At 47.8% G+C, this 27,421-nt stretch overlaps 1 protein-coding gene across 4 annotated transcripts in view; it reads left to right on the top strand.

The window, feature by feature from the left end:
• Positions 1-25,358, top strand: part of Galk2 (galactokinase 2) — a 105,264-nt gene extending 79,906 nt beyond the window's left edge. For 3 of the 4 annotated variants that reach the window (XM_004835432.3, XM_087180964.1, XM_087180969.1), the window contains 2 exons: positions 13,557-13,758; positions 20,193-20,734. In XM_004835432.3, the coding sequence (XP_004835489.1) occupies positions 13,557-13,758; positions 20,193-20,400 (410 nt within the window). In that variant the 3' untranslated portion in view covers positions 20,401-20,734. Of the gene's footprint in view, positions 1-13,556; positions 13,759-20,192; positions 20,735-22,819 lie in introns of those variants that run through there. The other variant, XM_087180968.1, reaches the window with a different exon arrangement.
• The last annotated feature ends 2,063 nt before the right edge of the window (positions 25,359-27,421 follow it).

Here is a 27,421-nt window from a genome sequence, read left to right as displayed (position 1 = left end):
CATCCTGGTCGTATTGCTGCCCTTCGGGAATTGAGCTGTGGCCCTTGCAGCTGGGGACTGGATTTTAGGGCTCCCTGCTTTGTGTAGAAAGAGGCCTCTGCAGACAGGAAGACAGCCAATGTCCCCTCGTCTACTCTGCACCCCTCTGCTCTTCGGAGACCCTTTATCAGTGGGACATTTTCTCCCACCATCATTGTCTCCCCCAGAAGCTAACCTCTTGCCATCTTTTCCGTTTTTGCTACTTTTACTTTTGTTTTCAATTTTCAGGCTTCCATACGAGCAAATGCTTCCTTTGTCTATAAAGTAACTTTTAGTCCAGAAAAATCCTTTTCTTTTGGGCAGTGATTCTCTCCTGTATGGGTATGTTCAGACAGAAAGTTCTCATTCCTAAACTTGTCAATGTCTATTTTTGGGCTTGAGGATATTAGTTCAGTAATGATCCCAGTGTCTCAGTGGCTTGTCCCAACAATTTATTTCTTGTTTACTCTGAATATCCAAAAGAAGGGAGCAAGGAGGTCTGTTCAGTCTGAGGATCACAGGGACCAGGCTTGAGGGAGGCTCCATATCACTCCATTGTGCTCCCCGTCGTCCTGTGGGCCAGAGGAAGGGGATGTGGCTAATTGCTCACTGGCTCTTAAAGTGTACCAGCATGTGACCCAGATCACTCCACCCTGATTTGATTGACTGAAGCAGATCATATGGGCGGGATGAGCTTTGAAGGGGTGGAGCCTTACCACAGGGATGGGGAAGTGAATATGTGGAACAGCCCTAATGACAGCCATACTTCTCCATGCAGTGTACTGAGTCTCTTCCCATCAAATATCCGTGATACCAATGGGAACCAATTTACTTTCTCATATAAAATGCGAAGTTGCCTTTTCTTTCCAGACATCTGGGGCAATGATTATTGTTCTTGACTAAATTCCAAGTTATTGTCACTTAAGAATTAGACAGACGTACTGTGACCTCTTTTGACATTTCTGTCATCCTGGCATTTTATCTGCACTTGGTCTGGTGAAAGCCATATTAGTCCTGTGGCTGCTCACTTTCTTCTCCGTCTTGAAGAGTTCACTTTGCCACAGACTGTCAGTGTGATAGTCTTAGGACACGGCCCAGAAAAGCATCTTTGATGTTAGCTGTTTGGTTACTATAGCCTCTTAATTTTTTTTTTTTTCGAAGTACTTAGGAGAAAGTTTCCTAGTAAGAACTTCTCAGTTGGAGCTTTTGGGCAGTTGCTTTTTGTTCCGGGGATGAGTCTATGGCTTTCAGCAGGACATTGTCACATGTCAATAGCAATGACAAGAAAAACAAGAACCCATTGTATGTGTGTGGACAGCAGCTCTGACCACATGACAGTTGCAGTGATGGCCATTCACTGCATGTTTCAGATGAGCATGTAACAGGCTACCACTCTACATGCTGGGCAGAGGCAATGTGTAGTTTTAAAAAAATTTTTGAGGAAGATGGTTCTTTGTATTGCCTTTAGGAAGGACTGCAGTGGGAGAAACCACAAAGATGGGCCTGTATTCACTCAAGGGCCACTGAAGGGACAGCAAAAACACCCAGAGACCATGATTTAAGATGGCACAATATAACATAATTGAGAATGTATAAAGTGTTCCAAGCAGGACTATAAAAGTCTACATAATTGACAGAAGAAATAACAAGCTATAATACTTTATTCTGTATTCTTAACCTTATAAGGGAAAAGGGGCAGAGAGGAGGAAGATGAAAAGAAAAGAAGAGAGGAAAAATCGTTTGATGAGATGAGAGAAAGGAGAAAGGCTGATGTGTGTGCACTGACCGTGCTCATGGACACACGCATGCACACAAATTTGAAGAAACCACAGCACACTCAGCCGGTGTGCTCTCTCTTCCACCTTGGTCCCCGAGGAGCCACACACACGTGTGTGTGTGTGTGTGTGTGTGTGTGTGTGTGTGATCACAGGATGCCAAAACATACCTGCATCCTCATTTATCTTTTCAGAGTGTTGCCAGTTATACTGCAAACACCTTGAGAACTGGGACGGATCGTTAGATGTTTGTGAAAGTGAAACATTTTTATCTTCTTAATACCTCACTGAATGTTGGAAAGTTCAGGTGTAGTACTGGTACAGTGGGGATCATTGCAGTAAAACACACATGGCCATGAATCCCCTTCAACACACCCCCCTCACTTTGAACACACTCATCCCATCATCCTTGCTACTTTCTGAAGCAGTTCTGGAGTCCTCTTTCCTGAGGGTCTTTATGAAGTGTGATCAGATAATTGGTGAATGCAGTTGCTGCCGATTGTCATCCAATGAAAAGGGAAGCTTGTAAAAACATACCGTCCTCACTCACCTTATTCACTGGATTTGGCACTGTGCAACTTCCGGCTCTTCCCCAGTCAAAATTGACCACGAAAGGGCAGTGTTTTGAATTGACTGGGGACATTGAAGCAGCCGTGACAGCACAACTAAAGACACTCAGGAAAGAGGACTCCAGAGCTGCTGAAGAAAGTGATGAGAAGAATGGGATAAGTGTTGAAGTGAGGGGAGGATTCTGAGTGGGATTTGTGGCCATGTGTCTTGTACTGTAATAATTTTCTAAAAAACGTAAACATTCACTGTACTTTTCAATTATACCTCACATAGTTTACTTTTTTTCTTCTCTTGCTCTTTTTCTGCCTTTTTGGTTCTTTCTTTCATGATGGGGTCAAACTACACCCCTAGCCTAGGGTGTTGTTTCTTAGTGCTCATCGTGCGGGGTTCAGAGGAGGCCTCAGGATTTCCTTCCTCCCAGTCATCCCTGTCACTCTTCCCGCCCTGACCCGGGAAAAGGTTGCAGAATCGGTTGCCTTCTGGACTCTCAGGGCCGTGCTGGGACAGGACATCCCAGTCACACTGCAAGAGGTGGCAGGGGGTTGAGTGCATTGAGGAGCCTGCAGCAGTCAGATGGTGGAAAACATGGTAAATTAACATGTAACCAAACATCTGGGAATCACAATCAGAATGGTGATTTGGAAGTTCAGCGCAGCGTCCGCGGCAGGCTGCTGGAGAGGGGAGAACAGATCGGGGTGGTGCAGTGGTTCCCACACAGGGCGATGAGAACCTAGATGAGGAAGGTGGAACCCAGAGTGGAGAGGAGGGGGCAGCAGGCTCTGCCTTGTCCTGTGCCATTCACAGCAGCTTCCGGGGTTGTCAGGCTGTGGGGTACAGGTGAGGGCAACCATCACAACAGTTTCAAGGTCAGAGGAGAAAAATTTATTATGAAACAGACAGTGCTAGCTCTTGCTTCTCTGGAAATCTGAGAAGGGGAAGCTATAAACATGCTGTTACTCCGTGGACAAAACGGCATTAAACTGTGGATTTTCAATAAGTCACAAATGCCGCTGGAATGTAGTTTTCCATGGATTAATGTGGTTTGGTTGAAAATGCATATATATGTTTTTTTCATCAGTGGTTTTTCTTTTAAAAGCAGGTAGTAAAAGATTTTTTCCCCCTTTAAATGTAAAAATGCTAATTTAATTTGGTCTTTGCAGCATGGGAATGGGATACTAATGTGGCTGCAAACAGTTGTTTATTTTTTGTGGGTTTGTCCATTTCAGAAACTCCACATTTATGAAAAATATTATTAGTAGGAAAATAAATTTGAAACCACAGTCCAGCTTCAGTGAGGATTATTTAGTGTTTTCCATTGTGCTGCTTAACTCCTCCAAAGAGCCTGGGCCTCAGAAGAGGGACTTTTAACTTATAACTTCACGGAGCAGGAGGGTCCCGGAGTGGAATCTGAAGTGATTTTCCGGCCTCCTCCAGGGTGGCTCTTCTTGGAAACCCAGGCTTGGCTTAGCCTGCCCAGCTTTCTGTTTCGCAGAGGAACTGGCCTGTAGCGTGCAGCTACGTGATTGTGCCGAGGCGCCTAAAGCTACAACTGCTTCTCACCCCTCACCCTGACAGTGGGAAAGGTGCAGGGGCCTGGGTGTCTTGGAATGATTAATTGTACTCTCCCATCATGAAACTTTCCACCTGTCTCAGACCAACATACTGATTTATTTGGTTTTGATTTATTATCCTGAGATGAAGTCTTCATCCAGACTAAGTCTGATTTCTAAAGCATTTAGCACTCTGTAGCTTATTGGCTGAAGACCAATGCTGCACATGCTCCTGTGTTTGCAAACCTGTGTGCAGTTTGCACTCTGAGGCCACAGGGAGAGACTTCCGGCCCAGAGAGAGGCGCCTGCTCCCGTCGCACTCTTGGGCTGGGTGCTGTGACTGCGCTGAGTCCTGGGCCCTCTTTTAATAAGGGCACGCACTCCGCAGAGTACATTCACAGGAATAAGCCTGTGCAGGAGGGCGGAAGCTGGGTTTATGTGGGGAGAAGACAGAGATGCTGCACAGAGTCACCTCTGCTGCTGCGGGCCAGGTGGCGGGTGCTGACTTCCGAGCCTGGCCCCTCTCAGTGAGGTCTTGCTGTGCTCTCTGGTGAGGCTGGGGACGGGAGGCTCTTGGCTCCATGGTGGAAGCTAGGGGTCACCTTTGTTTCTCTTGGGTCACTTGAAACCTGGATGTGGGAAGGGCACGGCTCCTCTTGCTTGCTGGGTTGTGTATGTCTAAAAGCGCAGATCTGAGGTACCGGTGTGCTGTCTAGTCTCTGCTTGTGGAAGGACAGTGACTACCTTCCTCACTGCCGGCTTCCCTCAGCTCCTGGCCACCTCCTCCAGTCTCTCTCACCTCCCGATAGAGGTCGGGATTGTGTCACTAGTCCTGGGAGATTCTCCTAGTGCTTTGAAAAGTAAGTTCCTGTTGACTTGAGTTGGTGTACGTTTCTATCGTTATAGACAAGAGCCCTGATTGCTGTAATTGCCCAAGCCTGTGGTGCTTCCTCATCTCTAACTTGAAGTCTGAACCTGGGTCCAGCCACAGCTTTATGGACCCTGTGTGTGTTGTCCTGCACGGGCTTTGTGGATATTTGTGTGCTCAAGTGGGGGATGGGCCCATAGCTTGTGTTCACTTTTCCAAAGTTTCTATAAACCCATCGAGGCCAGGAGCCATTTATTTACAGAGCATAACTTAAATGCCATGTTATCTGACCTCGGCCTGCGGCTTCCATTTCCTCTTTCATGACGTCCCCTGCTGCTTCCGTGTCTTCATCTCACTTGTGCTCCAGCCACATTGAAGTAATGTGATGACCCAAAAGCACCTCATGGCTCCCGATCGCCTCATTCCTGTTCCTACCCTATGTCCCTGTAACTTACATTCTCAGGCCTTTTCTGCTTCCTACCTCACATTTTGATCAGCTCACTGAACCACTGGTCTTCTTAGACTGCAGGCTTTTCTTTCTCAGTAGACTCTTGCTTCTTGAGAGTCAGAAGCATCTCTGATTTATTATTTTGTTCCCTCATTTTAAAACTGGCACATGTGGATCTTAGCAGTGTGTGTCAGACATAAGATATGAGAGCCGTCTTCCAGCATCCAAAGGGCTCAAAGGTTAGAGGCTACCGGGAGACAGGAGGTGGTGTCTGGTTGCCACAGCTATAATGGCTCATGCCATGTGACCTCAAATCATGGAGTCAGGAGCTGTGTGGAACCAGCACCCCATGTAGAGGCTAGAGGGGAGCAGGCAGATGAGGGGGTGGAGTGGGCGCCGAGCGCCAGTGGGCAGGGCCGGCAGGGCCATGTGGATGCAGTACAGTGCCGTCCCCAAGGGGCAGCTGCTGCTCACCCACCACCCACCTGGCCCTCAGTCTTTCAAGGAAAACAGATATCCAGATTCCTTTGCACAACTTCCAGATGTAAAGATGTCTTGTGGCTCAGGCTGGCGATGCCCCTTGGTTGTTCGTTTGCCTGGGTGGTGAAGCCTCAGCCTCGAGAACAGATTCCTGTGGAGGCTGCTCAGCCCCTCTCCTGTGATGCCTCGTCCTGGTCCTCTGCTACCATGCCCTGTGTTCTTACTGCACCATGGCATTTCCAGCGCTTGGACAAATGCTGTGGTTGCTCACCTGGTGGGTCACATGGTTTGTCTGACCTGTTTAACTGAGTTCGCTAAGGTGGAGGATTCTCCTTAATGTCTTTCCTGTCATTTGGAAGCATGGCATGGGACACAGGGCAGGCGCTCAGGAAGAACTACTGGGTGACTGTTGCTAGGTGGCAGCTCTACTGGCCTCACTGCAGTAGAAGATGAGGTAATAAGGTGGAGGCCACTAGGTCTTCCACACAGAATTGAAGCCAGACCTGTGGACTCCTATGAGATTGAACAGGCACGTCCTCCACCTACTGGTGACCTCTGTCCTCACAGCTTGTTTGAAGAAAGGGCTGCCCGGCCATTTCATCTGCCAGAGGTTTCTCCTCAGCCTTTCCCACTAAAGAACCAATGAAACAACCAAGTATTCTGTCCTGGCTTAGAGTCCTTGATTACAGATGGGCTCTGATCACAACCTCTGTACCAGTGATGGCGAACCTTTTAGAGACGAATGCCCAAATCCACTGTAGTTTGCAAAGTGCCAACACTGCAATTAAACCTGAATACTGAGGTTTTAATTAAAAAAACTCACACATTAACATCTTTTGTCTTAAAAGAAAAACAAATGGCATGCATGCCAGAGGTTCACCACCATTGCTCTGTAGCCATCTACTTTAAGAAGGTAGGCACTCCTTTGCTATAGAGATTGCAAAAAAGAAAAAAATGAACTGGTTTACTTTTATTTGAAACACATTTTATTTGTTTTATAAATCTCTCTTCTATCACATCGATGAAGCAAAACTATAAATGATTATTGGTGGTCTGTGATAATGGGCATTGGGGTTCCCTTTGGATGCTGGAGTTTACTAATGGCCTGCAGATTCTCCCCACTGATTGGTGAAGATGTCGGTAATATACACTGCAAAAATGCTAAGTCCTCTATCTTCCCACTGCACTTGTCCCACAAGTGTTTGTCACCCCAGTTTCAGTGCAGCTGTGTTAAAAGGACAGAGAGCTGAACCATTCATTGAGCAAACATGTATTGGGCCCCTGCTATAGGCTGCTCTCCTTCTGGCTCTGTATCTGGAGATACCCTGGTGCAGGAACCCCTGGCTGTCCTGGAGCAGGCCTTCGCTCTGGGATGGACAACCAATGAGCAAACTGACACCCACGAAAATATTGTATAGTACTGTGCTGGGAAGATAAAGTAGGATGGAGAGAATGCGTGTGGGCTGGGGTCACTGCTCTAGATTGAGATGAGGGACGGTCTCCTGGAAGCTGGGACATCTGAGATCTGAATGGCAAGGAGGGGCCAGCCACGTGACATGACAGGAAGAACATTTCCTGGGTCCAGAAGAGCGATGAAGGCAGGAGCCCACCATGGCTGAGAAAAGGTGGCCATGAGTGTTAGAGCCAGTGGGAAGGGAAACGTTAGAGCCGACAAGTAGAGGTTATTATACAAGGAAAGTGATACAAGAGCCAAGTGAGGTCTTTATTCTGCAGTTTGAATGAATATGGCTGTGAACATTCACATTTCTGAATCAGTGTTGTGATTTTGGGGTTAGATTCAGGGATTATAAGATTCAGATGGAAGAAAACCAGCATTGCAAAATCTATGTGGTATATCCTGCTTTGAAGTCTCAGGCTCCCTTGGCTAGGACAGGCCAGCAGTAGTTGCAGGAAAATAGCATCTAGTGTTAGATTCTTAAGTCAGATTTGCCTTGGAAGTAATCACCCATACAGTGAGCATAGTAAGAGACCGCCTCCTTCATCCTTTAATGTAAGAATTGCTCCTGAGGATTATAAGAGCTTATAGACAGATGGAGCATCTGGTTATAGAGTTAGCTGGACAGGGAACAAAGCTGTTATGGACAGCATTTCAGATTTCCTTGGTTTTGGGTATCTGTACACCAGAGACCTGAGGGGTTGCCAGCGTCTCGAGCCAGCGTCCTGGGCCCGGAGCAAGTTCGTGATATCCAGCCAGCACACGGCTGCTTTCCCTTCGAAGGGTGGTCTCCAGGTCAGCGGAGGCCTTTGGCAAGATCTCTGCAGCACAAGTGAAAACAGATGCCCTTGTTGCCCTTTCTCTTACTTCCTGAGTTACTCCCATTCCGGGGATGTGAGCCATTCCCATCCGAGCTGGCCGGGCAGACTTGCACACTGCCGGGGTCTGGGGTCCCTGTAGTCTGCACAGCACATCCTAGAGTCTCAAGCAGAGCACCAGGGCTAAGGTGTATAGGAAGCATCTCCCTGCTCGCTTCCTACTGTAGAACCTTTAATCCTAGAGTAACACATAGTCCTACAGGAAAATAAAAGCACACCCTCCGTAAGGGATGGGATTGACTTTCACTGCAGGATATGGCCCTGAAAGAGGCTTGGATGTGATACCGGGACCACTGCACATTCTGGAGTAAAAGAGACATAGGGGACATAATGATTAAATATAATGTGTGGACTCTGTTTGGATCTCAGTGTAAGCCAACTGAAATGCAAACTGGGTGAAAACTGGGAATGTTTAAATGTGCACTGGATTCTTCATTTTCTTATATTATTTATTATTCCTTATTGTTATAAGAAATCGATGGTGATTGTGTTAGATGTGATAATGGTACAGTGTGTATGTATAAAAGTATTCTTATTTTACAGAGGCACACAAATGTTCCAGGAGGAGATATATAAGTCATCCATAAGGGATTAGAAAATACTGCAGCAAACCGTCTATTGAAGCAAATATGGAAAATGTTAGTAATTGTTCATAAAAGTGATGGGCTTATGGCATCTAATGTTTCTGCACCGCCCTGTCGGTTGGAAGTGATGTTTGCCCGCAGAGCATGGTGCTGTGACTTGTCCGCCCAACAGTGTTGCTTGCTGAGCGTGGAAGGAGCCGCTTTATCATGCTCCAGGAACAGGCGCTTTCTGTATCCACGGGCTTTACAAGAATGAAGCTGTACTCCGCCCTCCACCTCCCCACGGTCTGATTTTGTGACTCGGTCCGTGATTGTAGGAGGTGAAGTAGTTCCACAGTAAAACTAAAACACATGGAATCTTGCAGCTGGTATTTTAAACATTTTGCTTCAAACTCAAGTTTTAGAAAATAATACTGTTCAACTACTGTTACCAAGTCCTTTTCTTTCCTTTCACAATGTATCTTGTGCAGCTCAGATGAGCCACGTCAGGTGCGCCCAGGTCGCCTTGTCCCCGTTTGGAGATTCTTCCCTCTGCGCAAGTTTGTACACCGCCTATGCCAGGATCCAGGACTGCCAAGTCTGTTCCCTTGGGGTGTTTTGACACCCAGGCCCTAAAGTTAATCATGTTCCTATTTCAGTGAAAACAGTTCACACGACCTGGCTACTGATGGAACAAAACATGTTGTTGTGTGTTTCTCTCCACCTACACTTAGCTTGTAATTTCTGTCTCTTTTTATTACTCTTATTTTTTCGTTCACACTTAGTGTCAGCAGTTGCAGATTTAATAGCAAAAGAAATCCTCCTGTCCCCTTTCCCCAGCTGGGAAATAATGGAGCCTCATTTGTTTCTTTTAAACAGTGCTCAAATGGGCATAGTTTTGATCTTGAACTGTGGTTAAAAATAAAGCCCCACTAGGTCATCGTCACCTGGAAACAGCCATCATAAGGCGCCGGAGGTGCTGCAGGCCAGGTTGTACTAGGGTTGGGTGCTTGGGACTAGAAGTCCAGCGTCCTGTCTCTTGCTGCTCAAAAACTGCAGAGGTATGAGAAATAATTTCTATGGAGAGATTTGACAAGCACCAAATACGTGCCGTGGACTGCATCTGCGGGGTGAATTCACACTCCAAACACTGACTCCAGCGGAGCCCCTCATGGCTTCATGGAGGACATGAAATGGAATCTGAGCCCTCAGAAAGAGGTGACACTGTGACACACAGAAAGCAGCCAACGCCATTTCCCTGTGGGGCTCTTAAGTAAGTCCTTGAAGAAGCAAGGAGTGCTGGGGTACTGCAGGCAGTTGTGTACCTCGGGGTGGACACCAAGGTCCTGGGGAGTGATTTGAGCACGGCTGTTTTAGGAGTTCCATCTGACAGTGGTGACCAGGGAGGTTGCAGGTGGGAGCCACTGACTGACACAGAGATATCAATTAGCAGGTCACCGGAAGTCATCTGTAGGAAAGAGAATGCAAGTATAAATTTGGATAGGATGGGAGGGAGGGATTGTTACAAGATATGTTGGAAAGGAGTGATTAGATTTGGTGACTGAATATAGGTCGTCCTTGAAAGAGAATAGTGAAGGTTGCATACCCTTGCATCATTTCACTGATGTAAGTAGTTAAATTTAATATCTCATAGGACTCACTTTAGAACCTTTGAAAGAAAGCTTGTAATTCATTAATAATTTGTAGGGAATTGAGCCATTTCCTTACTTCACTAAGCTTTTACATGGTTCCTATGAATGGTGGTTTAGTTTGGGCTACTTTTACAAAAACAACATACGGTGTTGGGTGGCTTAGGTCACAGCACATTCTTTCTCCTGGCTCTGGAGGCTGAAGGTTCAAGGTCAAGGTGCCTGCGGCTTTGGTGTCAGGTAAAATTCCTCTTCTTGGGTGGCAGAAGCCTGGGTTGCAGCCTCCTATGGTGGGGAAATGCAGCTCTAGTCTCTCTTCTTACACTAAACTGCATGCTGGGAATCCATTCTCATGACTTCAGCCAAATCTACTCATCCCCAGGGCCTAATACTATCCTATCCAGGGTTAGGGTTTCAACATACAAGTTTTGGGGGATGAGAGAGGAGACCACCCCTCCATATGGAATTGGGCAACTATGGGTTAGCTGTGTTATTAGGCAAGGATCGGTTAACTGTGTTACTAGGCAGCTATGGGTTAACCAGGTAACTATGCTCTTTGTAGAATGTACCTGAGCAGCCATGACAACTTCTGTAATCTGTCACCAAAGGAGCAAAATGGACTCAAAATCCTGCCAGAACTCTTTGCTCCCTACCTCTCCACTGCTCTGCTTTGTGTAAATCCTGCTTGCTATATTCCCAGGGAAACTCCAATGGAATTAAGCCTTGTATATGTAAAAAGAGATATATAAGGAAGTGCAAACTTCTATTCAGGGCTCTTGAGACAGACAGGAGTCACTTGCTGAGCCTCTGGTATCATTAAAAGCCACCTTTTGCTCCTATCTTTGTGTTAAAGAGTTATCTGTGCCAGGGTCCTCACTGTTTCCTCCTTCAGGGAGACACCAACATGCAGTTCCTAATGGATGACTATTCACTTCCACCACCCTTGACTGCCTTTTAACTGCCTCTAAAAGTCCTGAGGAGATTCTGTGGGGAGCATTGGAACCTGAAATGTTAGATTTCGGGCTTCCTGGAAGGTAAAATGGAAGATGGAAATGTACTTCTGAGAAAATGGAAAAGTACTTCTGAGGAAAGAATCACAGTTTTGGAAGAGGAACCCAGAGGGAGACCCAGGCGGACAGAGTCCTGCAGAAAGTCTGCCTTGGGAAGTTCAGAGTCTTGCTGATGTTCCCTATCCTGGGGAACCATGGCAAGGGGAACCATAGGTGGGACCCACACAGGTAAGACTGTGGGGGCAGAGTGTAGAACTGAAGGTGTAGATGGTGCGGGGTCACTGTTGGCATCCCCTGTGCAGAAGGTAACACAGCACAGTGGAGTGTTGAAGGGATATGGGTGCTTGGAGGGAGCTTCAATTACAGAATCTAGAGCTGGAAGGATCCTGAGAAATACATCTCCTCCTCATTTTAGATAATTTTTAAAAAATTAATTTTATTGGTATACTTTTGATATACATAATGATCACATTCATGGTAGTGAATTTGCACCTGTACATTACATATCTTGCTTCTTTTTTTCCCATTCACCTCCCCCTTCAGCCCTTCTTTCCCTCCTTTATAAAAGCTTTGTTTTCACTTTTTTCCTTCTATTCTCTTTCCCCCCCTTTCCCTTCCTTCCTTTTCTCCTTTCCACTCCCTTGTTCCCTTTCCCATTTGAACAATGTCTTCCTGCTTTCCAGTATCTATCATCCATTTTGGTCCTTATTTACCCTTTCAGTTTCTCACACAAGAGAAACAATGCCATATTTAAACATTAAACTGTTTATTTCACTAAAAAGTATGGTTCTAAGGTGCTTCCATTGACCCCCAAATATCTTAAGTTTATTCTTCTTTATGGCAAAGTAGTACTCCATTGTATATAAAAAACACATTTTCTTTGTCTATCCATTGATGGGCATCTGGGCTGTTCTCAAGATTTAACTATTACAAATTGTGCTGCTATAAATGCATATGTCACTGTGGTATGATGCTTTTAACTCAGGAAGATAACAAGAAGGGGAATAGCTGGGTCATATTGAACCCCTAGTTTTAGTTTTTTGAGGACTCTCCATACTAATTTCTGTAGTGGTTGTGCCAATTTACACTCCCATCAACAGTAGAGAAGGGTTCCTTTTCCCCCACAGCCTTGCCAGCATTTGTTATTGGTTGATTTTTTTTTTTTTGGTACTGGGGATAAAACTCAGGACCTTGCACTTGCGAAGCAGGCGGCACCACCACTGAGCTAAATCCCTGGCCCAATTTTCCCTACTCTTAATCTCCACTGTTCCTAGAATTCATTCTTTGATTTTAGAGAGCTATTGTTTTGGATGTTTAGCAGGTTGGGAGTTGTATTTCCCTTGTTTGGATTATTTTGCTTATTTGGTACCCTATATCACTATCTTGGCAAATTTCAAACTAGGAGCCAACAGCTAAGGTGGAGCTGGGGAGACACATGCAGCACTGTGCCAGAAGGGGAAGAGATGGAACTCCCAAACATGCTAGATATCCAAAATGCGAGTTTGGGTTCTCTAAAATTGGGAAGAATGAATTCTAGGAACAATGGAGGTTAAGAGTAGGAAAATTTATTGAGAAAAAGATAGCTTTTGTGTAAGAGAGACAGAAGGGGGACCTGAAAGTGGGTTGCCCCTGGTTGATTTCTTGATGATAGTCATTCTTTCTAGAGTGAAATGGAATCTCAGTGTTGTTTTAATTTGCATCTCTTGAATGACCAGTGATGTTGAACATTTTTTTCATATATTTATTTGCTATTTGTACATCTTCATCTGAGAAATGTCTGTTCATTTCACTTGCCCATTTTTGGATTGAGTCTTTAAATTTGGGGGAGGGTTGATTATTTTCAGTTCTTTATGTATTCTAAATATCAGTCCTTTGAGGAATAATTGGTAAAATTTCTTTCCCATTCTGTGGATTATGTCTTCACTCTGTGGTTTCTTTTGCTGTTGCAGAAGCTTTTAATATGATGAGATCCCAGTTGTTATTCCCCATTTTAGTTAATTTTTAAAAGTTAAAAAAATTTAATTTTCAAGTTTTATTGGGCTCTTATTTTTTAAGATTATAATAATGCAGTATTTAAGAGGGCATATAAATAGGTAAGTATATTAACATGTGAACATATATAAGGCAGTGATGGTGAAGCTTTTAGAGCTTTCAGTGGTAACAAACAGCCCACCACAGCCCGGGGGGTCACAGGTTCACCACCACTGGTCTAAGGTGTTGGTGAGAAGGCGGATGAAGGGGCCCCGAAGGTCCTTCCCATGTCTTGCTGAGCTCCCTCCCTCTTCCCACAGTGCCTGTCTTCAAGCTCTACCAGCGGGCCAAGCACGTGTACAGCGAGGCGGCCCGGGTGCTGCAGTTCAGGAAGGTCTGCGAGGACAGCCCAGAGGATGCGGTGGCGCAGCTGGGGGAGCTGATGAACCAGAGCCACCGCAGCTGCCGGGACCTGTATGAATGCAGCTGCCCCGAGCTGGACCAGCTGGTGGACATTTGCCGGTGAGCAGCGCCCGGGCGGGGTGGGACCTTGGGGTCCCCACGGAGCACTCTTGACCCAAGCCAGAAAGAGCAGCCCTTTCCTCGTCTTCTACATTGAAAAAATGTTACTTTTACAATTTTTATGACTGCATGTTTGCAGTACACAGTAACAACACATATTCTGGGGAGTTGGTCCATGCACAGAACACAGCTCAGTTCTTGTTTTTATGCCTCTGTTCTTCCTCTGTGAGGGCCTTCCATGTATCATGCCAGTCTTGTTCTCTGCTGCTCAGCTGTAGGATGGGAGGATTCCAGCCCTGCTGTATTCCATCATGAGGCGCCCAGTCTGGGTCTCGTCATGGCTACCAGGCTGCCCTTGAACTCACTATGTAGCCCAGGCAGGCCTCGAACTCACTGCGGTCCTCCCGAGTGCTGAGATTACAGGCGCGTGCCACCACACCTGGCTGGAGTCAGTTCTTCACGACACTGTAAGAGACAGGAAGGCAGCTTTTCTCAGGTTCTGCCATTCCTTGCTCATGTTCTAATGACCATGCTGCTGCCCTGCTAAGTGTCCTAGTAGATTTAGGCTTGACAGGATGGGAGACTCAGAAGCAGGTACATCGTGCCTTCCAGGGATGGTTGAGGCAATTTGGGCGCAAAGGCGACTGAAGAAAGCACAGTGGATAAATGGTGGAGAGAGACAGACATGTAAAATGCTTTCACAAAACCTGGAAAGAGCTTCCTTATAACCCTGACAGAATGGGGACAGCAGAGTGGCTCCCTCACCCCAGAGGCATGGCGCTGACCTCAGGAGAACTGAGAGGGCAATCAGGCGAGCGCAGAAGCAGCCAGAAGCTGGTGCGGAGCTGCCCACGGTTAGCAGCCGGGAGCGGGCACGCGGCGCACAGCCTGTCCGGACTCAAACGCTGATGAGAGACTGCGGACGGACGTCAGTGTGCGCCCTGGTTGCCAGAAAGCCTGTCCCGGGAGGGCAGCCACACTCGCTCTTTGTGGGGTGAGGTGGGGGAGCCTCGAAGAAAGCCCAAGTGTCAGCCTCAAGCGCGCCAGCCGAGAGGCGGAGGGCGGAAGTGCACAGAGGGCACCGGAAGTGGCTCGGCCATGGGCGGTGAGGCGACGAGGCGTCGGCAGGGGAGCTGCGGCCGTTGCACAGGGCCCTGAAGGCTGCGGCGGACTCTGCTTGCGGGAGGGAAGGGCCCGCGCCGCGCCGCGCCGCGCCGCACGAGTTAGTGGTGCCAGGCTGGCCTTGCAGGAAGATTCCAGGCAGTGGCTGCGTGGGAGAAAGGGCTCAGAGCACTCCTGGGACTGTGGCCGAGAAGCCGCGTTTCTCCGGAAGCCACATCATTGGCAGCCGTTCTTCCAGATTCTGCATCTGAAGCATCCTGCTGCGTCATAGGATCATGGAGCAGGGCAGGGGCGAAGGACCCCCAGCGGTTCCGTTCCCAGGATGGGGCCGTAGGAGCTGGTGCCAGCCCAGCCCTCGCTGCTCCTGCCCTTCTGCCAGCCTGTACCGCGATGCGGCCACACGCGAGAGCCAGCTGGCCCTCTCGGCCTTGAGGCCTTGCCCTGAGAAGCCTCAGCGGTCATCGCCGGCGCTTCAGCACGGAGCACGGCAGGCTGGCCAGGGCCGTGGGTACAGTGGGGTGCACAGAACGTGCTGAACTTGGGGCATTGAACCCGCCTTTATTTATTTTAAAACCCTCTTTGTTTGGGGAAAGCCCTTTCTTGATGACAAAGTGTTTCTGACTAGAAAAATGAAATTGTTTCACCTATGGTTTTAATTTTCAGAAAAAAACCCAGTTGTGTCCAGTGTAAGGTGGTCCACCCCCCTTTCCATAGTGGTTTTGTTTGGAAAACCAGCTGCTGAGTGTCACAGTGAATTTCTACTTAGTCCATTGCCAGAATTTCCTGTATTGAAAGATTCTCTTCTAGCAACTTGCAAGTGTTGGCCAGAATAGTTCCCTGGTTCTTAAGCTTCATGTATAATTTATGTTTCCTTTGCTGTCCCCCTGGCCAGTAGATAACACCCTGCAATCTTCTGGTTGGTTGGCATTGGGAAAGCCCATGTGAAAGAGGCCAGGCCCAGGACAGCAGCTGGGAGGGAGTAGAGCAGCCAAGGATGCCCTTCCTCCCTGTGTGGTTCTCATGTGGACAGTCGGACATTGTGGGAAACTGAAGTCTAACCTCAGCATCAAAAGCAGTGGCCCTGTCTTTTATGTGGATATTTGAGAAGTGATAAGGCAAGAAGGATGGGTTCAGGAGACTGTGAAAGATCGTAGGGATAAAACACAGGGTGGCTAAAATCTGGGAAGACAGATGGTGGAAGAGTGGAGGGTAGGAAGCATGGGAAAGGCTTGGAGCACAGTGGAGACCCTCTCACACCCTGTTCCTTCTGAAGCCCTGTGAGCATCTCTTGGTGGGTGGAGGAGTTGTTGGGGCTCTGCCTGGCCTGATGTGGACCACTGGTGCTGTGAACTCAACCACTGGTGTGGTGCTGCTTTGTTCAAGAACAACACCACCTCCAGTCTTGCCTCCCATGCTGGGCATCCTGAGTAAGTTGGTCATCCTGGGAGACAGCAGATGGAGGACAGTGACATGAGCTCAAGGAGGAGCTCAGTCCAGGGCAGTCTTGCTCCTCATCCACGGTGGCATCTTGATACTCCTGTTGGCTCTGAAGGCTTCTTGGAACCTATTTGTCTGGAAAGATATCTCTGTCAGTGAGTGGATGGAGAAGGACTTGAAAGCCTGGAATACCCAAGACAGTAGAGACAAGTGCAGCTCTTCCCTCGGTTGTGCAAGCCAACTCAGAGGGCTGAGAAGACCAGAAGAGAAGAACGGATGGCTCCTGCTTGCTGGTTGCTTGGAGCCGAGCCATTTCCTGCTCTGCAAGAGAAAATCAGTTTCGAATCCCAAGCAAGGACCAGGAAGCAAGAAAAAAATGACACTTTCATAGTTGGGCTGCTTTTTAAAAAAAAACTCATGTTAGAATTTTATGTGAAGCAAAATAATGAAGGAAAAACTGATGTTTGGCCAGTTATAAAGTCTCTTTCAAGTAAACAAAAGGTAAGTTTAAAGAAATGGCTAAATTTCAAAGATTTGCTGAGGAACATAGAAAATTTTGAAACCAAGTGAGTTAGATGTGAGACAACTCATTTATTACCAGTTCCCTGAAATTTATTGAAGTAAAAATAGTTAATGTCTTTTAGTTCTGTTTTGACACTTGTTGAAATCAGAGAAGATTCATTGCTGTATTATTGCCCAAGCTATTAAGGAGGACAAATAACAATTTTAATGAACGAACTACAGTTACAAAATTTAGTTTGCTGTGTCTTCCTCAGAAGTCTTCTCTTGGCTTTGTCCTCTTGGGCCCGTTCTCCTGATCAGGTTGCAAGGGAGGATGAGCACAAGTCCATAGCTGTGCTCTTATCTGTGGCCGGAAGTGCCACTCGGCTACCTTGCCGAGAGAGGGACAGTGCCAAGGAGTTCCACAAGACTCGCTTCTCTGTGGGTCCCACTGCTGAGGTTCGGTGAGAGCAGCTGCCCTTCAGCAGCCTTTGGTGGCTTCCACTCCTAGAGTAGACCTGTAAGCGCATTTTCTTACTCTTTCTGGTTTGAACAGTATTTGAATGCTGTGATTTCTGGAATCTCAGGCAATCTGAATGTGTTGTTTCTATCCTGACTGTGAAAGCCATAGGAATTTTTTCCTGAGATTCTCACCAGTTTCCAGAGAACAGAGCTGAAAGTCTTACCAGGTGAAGAATGTACTACTAACTGCTTATATGTATGTATAACATATACTTGTACATTTTAAGGCAAATATAATCATCCAGCAGCCATTTGTTAGAACCAGATGCCTGGAATTGTGCAGAGCTGGAGTTAGAGAGATGGCTATGATCTGCCCCTAAATTCAGAACTTCCTGAAGCAATTTAATATCCATTCCTGTAATAAATAAATATTTACTTATTTTGAAATTGTACTGAAATACAAGGCATAGTTTCTCACCTCCCTCTTCCTGGTTTGTAGAACAGATGGGTCTTTCTGGGTCTCCTGCATCCTTTGCGGCTCAGAAGCTTTACTGACAAATCAGTTCATTTAAGAGTAGGACATTTTAGGCAGGCTTTCTTGATGCCTGGACAGTTAATTCCATTAATATACATTTTGGTGACAAAGGACCAAAGGGAGCTCCCCATGGCCTTCATCTTCCATCTGCCTGGCTGTGTAAGGCAGAGGCTGCTTCTGCCCCTGGGACATTCTGGGACAACACCCCCAACCCAGGCAGCACAATCGAGAACATGGAGTTTGGTGGGTTTTAGGGCTGTTTTTTGTAACTTGTGCATTGTCTCTCCGATGTACCATAGCTCAGGAGGTGTATTTCTAACATTTCACTGTTCTCTCACAGAAACATTTTGAATGTGGAAAGGTTGGCACCCACCCTGTGTCACCTACGTTACTTTTCTGACTCAGGCTGGTCTGAGCTGCCCAATTTTGCGTCTCTTGGGAGTTTTGGTGATGTAGGCCTGAGGGACCTTCGGAGGGCTTCTGCCCTGGGTGTGTGGGGCTATTCCTAACAGCTGCATGTGGGGAATTGGAGCTCTAAGGTGTTTGGACCATGTGGTCGATGCATGCAGACCATTTTGCTTTGCAGCAGCAGGTGGGGTGAGGAGAGAGAAGATCTGGGGGTTGGAGTGAACCCATTTACTTGGAAACTGGTGGGCTCTCGGGAAAATCGGCCTGCTTGGCCCGATTCCTATGGGCACTGCAACTAGACTAGAAACAGTGCCCTCCGTTTGCTGTAGGTTCAGTTTTGAAACCACTGCTTTAAAAGATTGTTCAGATGACGGAGTGTAAGACAGCTTGACTAGTCCACTGAAGGTCATCAAGGCTCCGTGAACTGGGTTCAACAAAATGGTACAGATGGGGTCACAGGGCACCTTGTCCTTCTCCAGACCAAGCCACAGTTGCCCTCGATGCCCAGATTTTAGGGTCTTTTAAAGATGATTCAAAGACATCTCAGTTTCTCCATGAATTGTCCACCACGGGAGATAGTTTTTGATGTGACTATATAGTACAACTCTTTTCCCCCCAATTAACAAACTTAAACATGGCCTGTAATCCCAGCACCCAGGAGGCTGAGGCAGGAGGATGGCTGAGAGTTCGAGGCCAGCCCCAGAGCTACATAGTGAGACTCTGTCTCAAACAAAAGAAAACAAAACAAAACAAAAAACTTAAACAAACCCTCTGCCAAGCTAAGAACTCATACTAATTCCAGAATCTCAGGGTCAGAATTTTTCAGTCTGGATGATAGGAATTTGGGCTTAGTTCAGCTATTAAGCTGGATGTTTGAGGGACAGGAAGAGATTAGGAATCTTTCTTTAAGCATCTGTTTTCTGTGAGTGGCATATTTTAATAAATAGGACAGATGATGAAAAGAAAGCATTAAGAATATCATTGAGGGAAACAAATAAGATCCTAGAGCAGGGCTAATGTTCTCTTGATATTTCCCGGGAAGTAAAATAGCTCATTTTGGTGGAAGAAAGGAACAAAATGGTACTAAATTAGTTAAGGAGTTTTTAATCTGCTTCTAATCTGGAGTAAATTTTATTAGGACGGGTTCATTGGAAGTATATGTTAACTCCTGCTATTGAGGCAAATTGCATCTTTTAAAGAGAGTGGTCCTAGCACGTTATGTGGGGCCTTTCACTTTGGTTTGGCTCAGGTTTGCAGCTGTGCGTGGGCCATAGTGAGTAAAATGATCTCCGGTGGGGTCACTGGCACAGCCATTTCTGTGCCAGTCGGACACCTCTCCTCTTGGCAACAGAATCTATTTGTCAAACAGTTGGAGAAGGTGTGGGAAAGATTTGCAGAATTTCCCCTAGAGATTAAGCCAGGCCACTTACCTAGAGTTTCATGACAAGCTCTGTGCTGATGGGGTTATTCAGAGCAAATCTAGGCTCTCTAGTTCTCTTTCTGGTGTGCTCAGAAGGGGACCCACGGCCTCTAACACCTTGGGCTCCACCCCAGCTCGAGGTCTGGTTCCTCCGGGGGCCACAACGAAGCCTTCAGATGTAGCTGAAGCAGCCCCCCAGGGAAGCCCTGTGCGTACAGACAGTGCACGGTGACTGTGACCTGGCGGCCCACCTTCCTTTCATTCCTCTTCTTGGCTTCCCGCAGTCTGGCACACAAGTCCTCAAGGGGCTTCGCTGCAGACAGAGGACACCTGACCATTAGGACTCGCAGTCAGAACGGGGGACGAGCGTTAGATGCAAGCATCATGTTCAGAATCACCTTCTGAAATAGCAGACACTTGTTAATGCCCTAAACTGTCTGACAGCACCCCAAGCCCCATGTCCTCAACTAAGACAGGCTGTGTGTCCTCTAAGCATCAAGCAGTGGCTCTCGATGGTGCCTGCACTAATCTGTTCCTATCCCTTTGCAGGACGTCCGGGGCGCAGGGCTCGAGGCTCACCGGTGCAGGCTGGGGCGGCTGCACGGTGTCACTGGTGCCAGAGGACGTGCTGCCTGGCTTCCTGGCCCGCGTCCATGCAGCCTACTACCAGGGGAGCGAGCACAGTGCAGCCCCAGGGCAGCACAGCCTGTTCGCCACCAAACCTGGAGGCGGAGCTCTGGTTTTCCTTGAGGCCTAAACAATATCAAAACTCCGAGAAACTATTTAGGGCATTTAGGACCTGGCAGGATTTCCTATGCCACAGTAAATTAATCCTCTCTCTGTTTTATATTATGATGATCAGTTGCTATTATCACGATGCATTTCCAAAAAATGGTTGAAACCCCTCTATGCTTCATAATGATTATTTTTTCCATCTTAAATTTTTTTTTTTTAAACCAATGTGAGCCAGAGATGCTGGACAGATGATTTACTAAGATTTATTAGTTTGGGATTTTAAGATGAATGGGGAAATACACTAATACACAGACTGGACTTGAATTAAACATACTGCTACAGTTAAGAGGATACAACTGAGTCATGTGTGTTTTTCTTGAATGGAGCTCACTTTTGGTTTCCCTTCACATTCTGCTCTTCCTCCTCTGACTTATAATCCTCTGTGGTTACTGCTGCTACAGATTCTCTGTGCATTTGAGCCTTGGTGTGCTGTGAAAATAATACATGATTAAGGATTCATAGATTTTTCTGCCCTCAGACACTTAAACATGAGATTCCCCAATTATCAAGATGGTAAGGACCACCTTTAAAGGATAGATGTAGGGAAAAAATTCAAGGCTCATTCAAAGCCTTTAAAAAACCATGTGATATCATTTTCCATTCCTTTGGTTCTATCACTTAATAGAAGAATAAGGAATTAATGAGATGACACTTCAGAAGATTCAGTTTGTTGATGGAACTTACTTTCTCCCCACTCTACCCGACCCTTCTCCGCACGTCTCCAATCCGAGAGGCTTTGTGTTGTGGGAATCCCCTCCCATGCCTCACACCCCCTTTCTGTGTGTGTGGCAGGGCTCGTTTGTGTGTGTGCACCGGTGCAAGGCAGTGTGCAGTTGTGTGGTGCAGTGGACTCGGGGCTTGGTAGTGGTTTTGGTGAGCACCCATGCGAATCTGTTGAGAGTGGGCAAAATGCCTGGCCTCGTGGCGATGGTGAATGAATGGCTTGCTCTTGTGGATAGGTTATAAGAACCCTTCCTCAGCTATATGATGATTTAGGCCAAAAAGTGTTGGTGTTTGGCTGAAGTACCCAGGTAGTAGAGCAATGGTTTTGTGACTTGAAATATCCAGAAAATGATCACAGTTTTCTGTGATTGTGTTCGCTCATTAATGTGCAACTCAAAGGTTGGGTCTCATCCTCTAAGTCTGTTTCAGAGAGGCTGAGGCGAAGGTGGTTGTAATGTTTCCTAAAGAACAACAGTTTTGCCAGGAAGCCGCAAGTCTAATCTCAATCAACTTTGGGTGCGTTTTCATTCTTAGCACAAAGGCAGACACCCAAGAGAGTGTAAAGCAACTTGCTGACAAGTATTTTAAGTCTTTAAACCCAATAATTCCAGGCCCGACTTTTTAATCTTTATAATGCTTTATTTTTTTAATACCTTGTCATTTTCCACAAAGGATTTGTACTTGGCATATAGTTCTTTAAGACACCTGCATCACTATGAAATGGCACGTTGTTGCTCTGTTACTTCATTTAATGTTTTTCACCACCGCATTCCTTTTTCACACATTTAACAGTATGTGACTAAACATTTGCAAGCACACGCCTGTGATCTCAGCGACTTGGGAGGCTGGTGCAGGAGGCTTGCATGTTCAAGGATGGCCTGGGTAACTGAGTGAGACTCTGCCTCAAACTAAAATACAAAGGGCTGGGGATGTAGCTAGGGTGCAGGGCTTGCCCAGCAGTCGCGCGGCCCTGGGTTCCACCCCCAGTGGATTCTAAGCTAGGGCTGCGCTCTGTTCATTTTGATTTGTGACTTGGGAAGAACTATGTTTTAACCCTGCCATTGGTAGGAATTACGAGGGGTTCCAAAGGGGTCTGAAAGGACAGGGCTGGGCCACTGTAGAAAAGCGTCCTGCAGAAAGGTGCTGGAGCGGAGCCCCGGAGGGTGGGTGGAGTTGGGCAGCCAGGGCTCTGCGGGGCGGGGCCTGCGGGGTCTGCGTGAGACTCACTGCTGTCTGGAGCCGCCTGTGGAAGAGCTCGGAGTCCGGCACCGCGCTTACGCCCGGTTGCGGGCTGCGTGTGTGCAGCACTCGGGTCTCAGTCCGCAGATCCTCCCAAGACTGCGAGTCGTGCAGCGCAGCCCTCACGAGGGCAGAGGTGGCCTCCCGGGCCTCAGTCCCTAGGTGCCCGGGACTCACACTCGCCGCTCACGCTCACCACTCTTGCGGTCCACGGCGCACACGCACTGTCGCGCATCCTTACACTCAGTGTCTGTGTGTCCAGGCCCGGCAGACCAAGAACAATGGGAGAAGTACTTTTTTTGTGGAAGTAAAGAATAGTCTGTTTAACAGAAAACTCCTGAGTGGTTCATGTTTTCTGTCACTTCCTGGCCCGATTCTGATCTGCACCAGCAATGAGAGCCAGGCTTTGTTTTTGACAGTGGGCTGTGCACTGCTGCCGATTGACCACCCAGAACCAGGGGGCTGAAGAGAAACGGAAGAGTCGTCCCTCCTTCCTCTCCTCACCCCGAGTCCTGCGTGGGACCTTACCACATTCTGCCTGTTGCTGAGCAGGGACCGGGACCGTTCCTTCCACCTGTCTGTCGGCCCCGACTCACCTCTGCAGTATTGGTGAGAAGTAAAATACAGCTGCAGTCACCTGTGATTTTCTACTCATTCGCAATTCAAACTGAACACATGAGGTTTTTAGCTGTATAAATTGTCCCTGCCCAGAAGCAAGGAGTGGAAAAAGTGAGTGTGAAGTTGTCACAAAGATGTGAAGCAGAGTTTGTCTTAAATATGCAGGTGGTAATTTGGGTGAGACCATGTCTTACTGATGAAATATGGCCGGGCCTGTCTGAGAAGCTAGAGAGAGAATTCTCAAGTACTTTCAGGAAGGCCCATACCACTTTATGCAGGAACTTCTCAAAGTCATTCTCAACTTCGAAAGGTTTCTTGGTAGCCTTTGTTTGGAGTCTAAGCAGGGAATAAAGAAAATCGGTAATCAAACTCATTATCTTATATCATTGAGTAACCAACATTTATGAAGAGTTTAACATGCTGTGCATTTGGTAAGCACACTGCATGTATTAATTCAGTGACGCTCACGACAGCCATGTGGTGTAGGGACTACTTTTATCCTACTTTATCAGCCAGGAGCATTCAGACAGCCGAGAGTGGGCGATGTGAACCCAGGCACTGGGACGAGGCTGGCCGCTGTGTGGCTCTCACCTCAGCAGTGGGGCACCCTCTTCTGACACTACCCACCAGGCTCTCTGGTGTGGACTCCGAGGAGCCATGGTGGGGGAGAGGAGTAAGACTCCAGCAAGGGAAGGACAGAGGGAGAAAGAGGAGGAGGAAGGGCTGATGTAGGGGCGGGTGCTTGCTAGGCTGAGTGCATCCAGGCTGGGGTCAGGGAATCTGTCCTGGTTCCTGTCCAAGACCTCATCCAGGAAATGTTTAGGAAGCAGTTGCATGCAGGGGCAGCAGGGTGAGGGCCAGGTGGCAGGCCAGGCAAGGCAGTGGAAGAGCTTGGGGCAAGGGTTCAACATTGATGAAATGGGTGAGGGAGAGAGAGGTGAAAGAGGGCATCGTAGAGTGCTGCTGATCTCATTGCAGTTTTTCCAGGAAACTGGTAGAGACGACAATTTGCTGGAGATCCCAAATGCCCCTTCTTGAGGCAGAAGTCTGGATGAGCTCAGCCCTGCCAGGGACCTTCTGGGTTTCTTCGGTATTTAGCCTGGGGACCCTGAGGGTTCGGTCTGGTGCCCCTTTGAGGACGCACTCAGTGCTCTGCCCCTCAGGAGCTGGTGCTCAGTGCCCTCACCTGGTTGCTTCTGGCTCCCTGCCCTCTGTGCCTCCCGTCTGCCCCACCACCTACACCTCAGGTCCGGTTCAGCCTGACTAAACCCACCTGCTGTCCTTTCTCAGCAGCACCTCTTCCAGGCTCTTTGAGGCCCACATTCTCCTCAGACTGGGTTTCATCTCATCTCGTTAAATTCAACCCATTTTCCAACTCGCTCTTTTAGGGCCCCCTTTCAATAATGGTTTTTTGAGATGGTCACACTCACCCTTCCGACATGTACACTCAAGGTTTCAGGGTGTTCACAAAGCTTTGCAGTATTGTCACGGTCATCCCTCCCCTCCTTTCCTCTCCATGAGTCTTTTTGGAGGATGACAGATGGAGCTAAAGTGTGAGCCTGTTGCTTCACAGCCCCCGGGATTTACATGTTCAATGCGTGTTTCCCCTTCATGCCAACCCACAGTGCACCATTATGTGAAACATCTGCATGCTGCTTGGAGCCCCAGGGAGCTCCCTGCAGCCTTCTGCACATGCTCAATGGTGGGAAACCCTGGCCCAGGTGGACTCGATATTGGAAACTTCTAGGAGTCACCCAGAATCAGACCTCGTGATGTAGGGGCGGGGAAGGAGACAGCCCAGTGATGAGGCTTTTGGTGCAGGGTGAGGTAAGATTCTGAAGTGCCGGGTGGGCCTTCCCCCGTGACAGGGAGTGAGAGACATGTGACTTGTGGCACCTCACTTGAGCCCAGAGCTGTCGGGGGTGTGGCAGTGCGGCTGGCCAGGCCCTGTCCCCAGGGCCTGTCTGCGGGCTGTGCTCATCTGATGCCTACTCCCTGCATGTGGAAGTGTGGGAGGAAGTGGGTTAGACTTGATGCTCCGCAGTTCTCCTTTTTATAGTCCAATTTATAAAATAAACAAGTTAAATTAGCCCAGTGTTTTGTAAATTAGATGATGCTAATGTTCAGCTACTAATTAAATTAGTAGGGTAGGTGATGTTTTGGATTAAAAAGTGTAAGGTGTAATCCTGGGTGAACTGTTAATAGAAATCCTCTCTGCAGATCATCTAGCTAATACGTTTTTACATAAGAAACCCAGTGTGATTTTGTGTAACACATTTGTCTGATTAACAGTGTTTTTAAGTGCTACCAAATCAAATAAGAAACAAACCTATGAACCTCCTTGTTAAGTCGTTCCTGTTGCTGTCTTAAGAATTTTATTTCTTCATTAATTCTTTGCATTTCTCTAGAAGGTCAAAATTTGGAGTTAGATTTTAAAAGAAAGCTGGTGATACTAGTTGTGGGGGAAAACAAGACAACAACTTACATGTCAGTAGAAGTCCTTTACAAACCAGTCCCTTCCCTCCCCACCTCTCTGGTGTGCGGAGTCTGGGTTAGAAACTCAGCGTTCAGGACCTGGGGCACGGCTGGGCTCCGCCTCCCCGCTTTTGCGGGCTCCAGCAGCCTCTGTCCCTGTGCTTCCCACGGAGCCCGGGCCTGGAGGGGTGCACAGTGTGTGGGTGTCGGGGGCTCTGCCTTCCTGCTCAGCCTGCTGTGTGCCCGGCTGGCTGCGCCTCATCTATCTCTTTGCTGTTGCTCCCAAAGCTGTGGGTGCCAGGTCCGCTCCCCTAAGCCAACAAAACCTTCAGGCCGTTACCTGGATACCAGGGACAGGAGAGTTGGATCCTGCCAATACTTTTTTCTTGTAAAAATGCATAGAGATCCTCTTGTAACCCATTCCTAGCTTTCTAGTACATAACAACACCACAACTGGGCACGAGCATTTGTATGAAGCACAAAAACCAGAAAATGTCCTTCAGGATGAATTTCAGAAGTGACCTCCCTGCCTTGGTTTCTTTGATACCACCGCAGGGTCCGCTCCGGCACGGGGTCCCTTCCACGGAGCCCACCCTGCTCTTCTTCCAGGGCGTGGCTCTGTGGGAGGAAGAGACTCCGCGTCTGCCGCCCGAGCCCAGGCCTCTCGACGCTGAGGGCCACCTCACCTACAGCAAGGCCTCCCCTCTCTGCAGCCCCGATGCCCCAGCACACATCCCTTACACTGACTGAGAAAACCTCTGGTCTCTGAGGCCTTCGGAGACAGCTCCTCTCATCAGTAAACAAGGAAGTAAGAGTAGATGATGTCTGTGACAATCAACAGTACTGTGGCTTGAACTTACATCTGAAAATCCCTTTGGTTGCTTGCAAATTGTCTTTTTGCCTCCTTTATAACATCGCAGTACGTTGGACCAGGCGCTGTGCTGGGCTTCTGGTTAAGGAAAGAATCCAGTGATGAACATTGCGGGAGGCTGAGGAGACCGTGAGGCCTGAGTGTCTTGAGTGTGAACGGAGTGTGGGTCGAGGTCGCATGGAGACTACTGGAGGGAGACACACCCTCACCCATTATCTGGGACACTGCATTTAATACTTTCATCAGGCCAGGGATTTAGCTCAGTGGTTTGCCACCTGCCTCGCAAGCGCAAGGTCTGGAGTTCGAGCCCCAGTACCAAAAAAAAAAACAAAAAACTTTCATCGGTTCTGTAATTATCTTGTGTTTTTATATACGTGTATTTCTGTATTTCTAAAGTAGTTTTAAATGTAAATATTAAAAATTGCCCAACTCTTTGCAACCCTGCTAGGCATTTTCACATACACTGAGAACCTCAACGTATGGACCACTGAGGCGCCCGGGCTGACTGGTAGCCCATGTGGCTGCCCCCGTCAGCCTGGCACCTGCCGACTGCAGGGAAGGAAGTGGGTCAGGAGGTGGCAGTGTGCGTGCTGTCCCCAGGCCGGGCCCTTGGCCAGCGGGCTTCTACTGCAGCCAGTGGCCATGTCTCCAGCGCTGGTCCTGCCCATGCTGTGCCTGGCAGAGCAGCAGTTGGCAAACAAGTGGCTGAAGCATGCAGCTGTTCAGCTTAGGGTCAAAGAGGATCTTACTTATCACAAAGACAAAGAATAACCAGTGTTGGTGAGGGGCAGAACGAGGGTACTGCTGGCCTTGCCAGTGGGAGTGAGGATCGGTTCAGCTCCAAGTTAAGGGCAGAAGGCCGAGTGTCTAACGGGCAGCCGTTATGGAGGTTTCTAAGGAAACGTAAAAGGAGAGCTACTGCATGGCCCACACAGTCTCTTGTGGCCTCGGCTGTGCCCCGGGCAGACACCCGCAGCCCTATTCACTGTGGCATCGTCACAAAAGCCAAGGTATGAGAAAAACCTACGCATCCAGCGAAGGACAAACCAGTACAGAA

This window comes from Heterocephalus glaber, unplaced genomic scaffold (genome assembly GCF_053883595.1).
Source record: "Heterocephalus glaber isolate CG9 unplaced genomic scaffold, H.glaber_assembly_v1.0 deba00000122, whole genome shotgun sequence".
In the NCBI taxonomy this organism is placed as follows: Eukaryota; Metazoa; Chordata; class Mammalia; order Rodentia; family Bathyergidae; genus Heterocephalus; species Heterocephalus glaber.
This window is presented reverse-complemented; position numbering and strand designations above follow the sequence as displayed.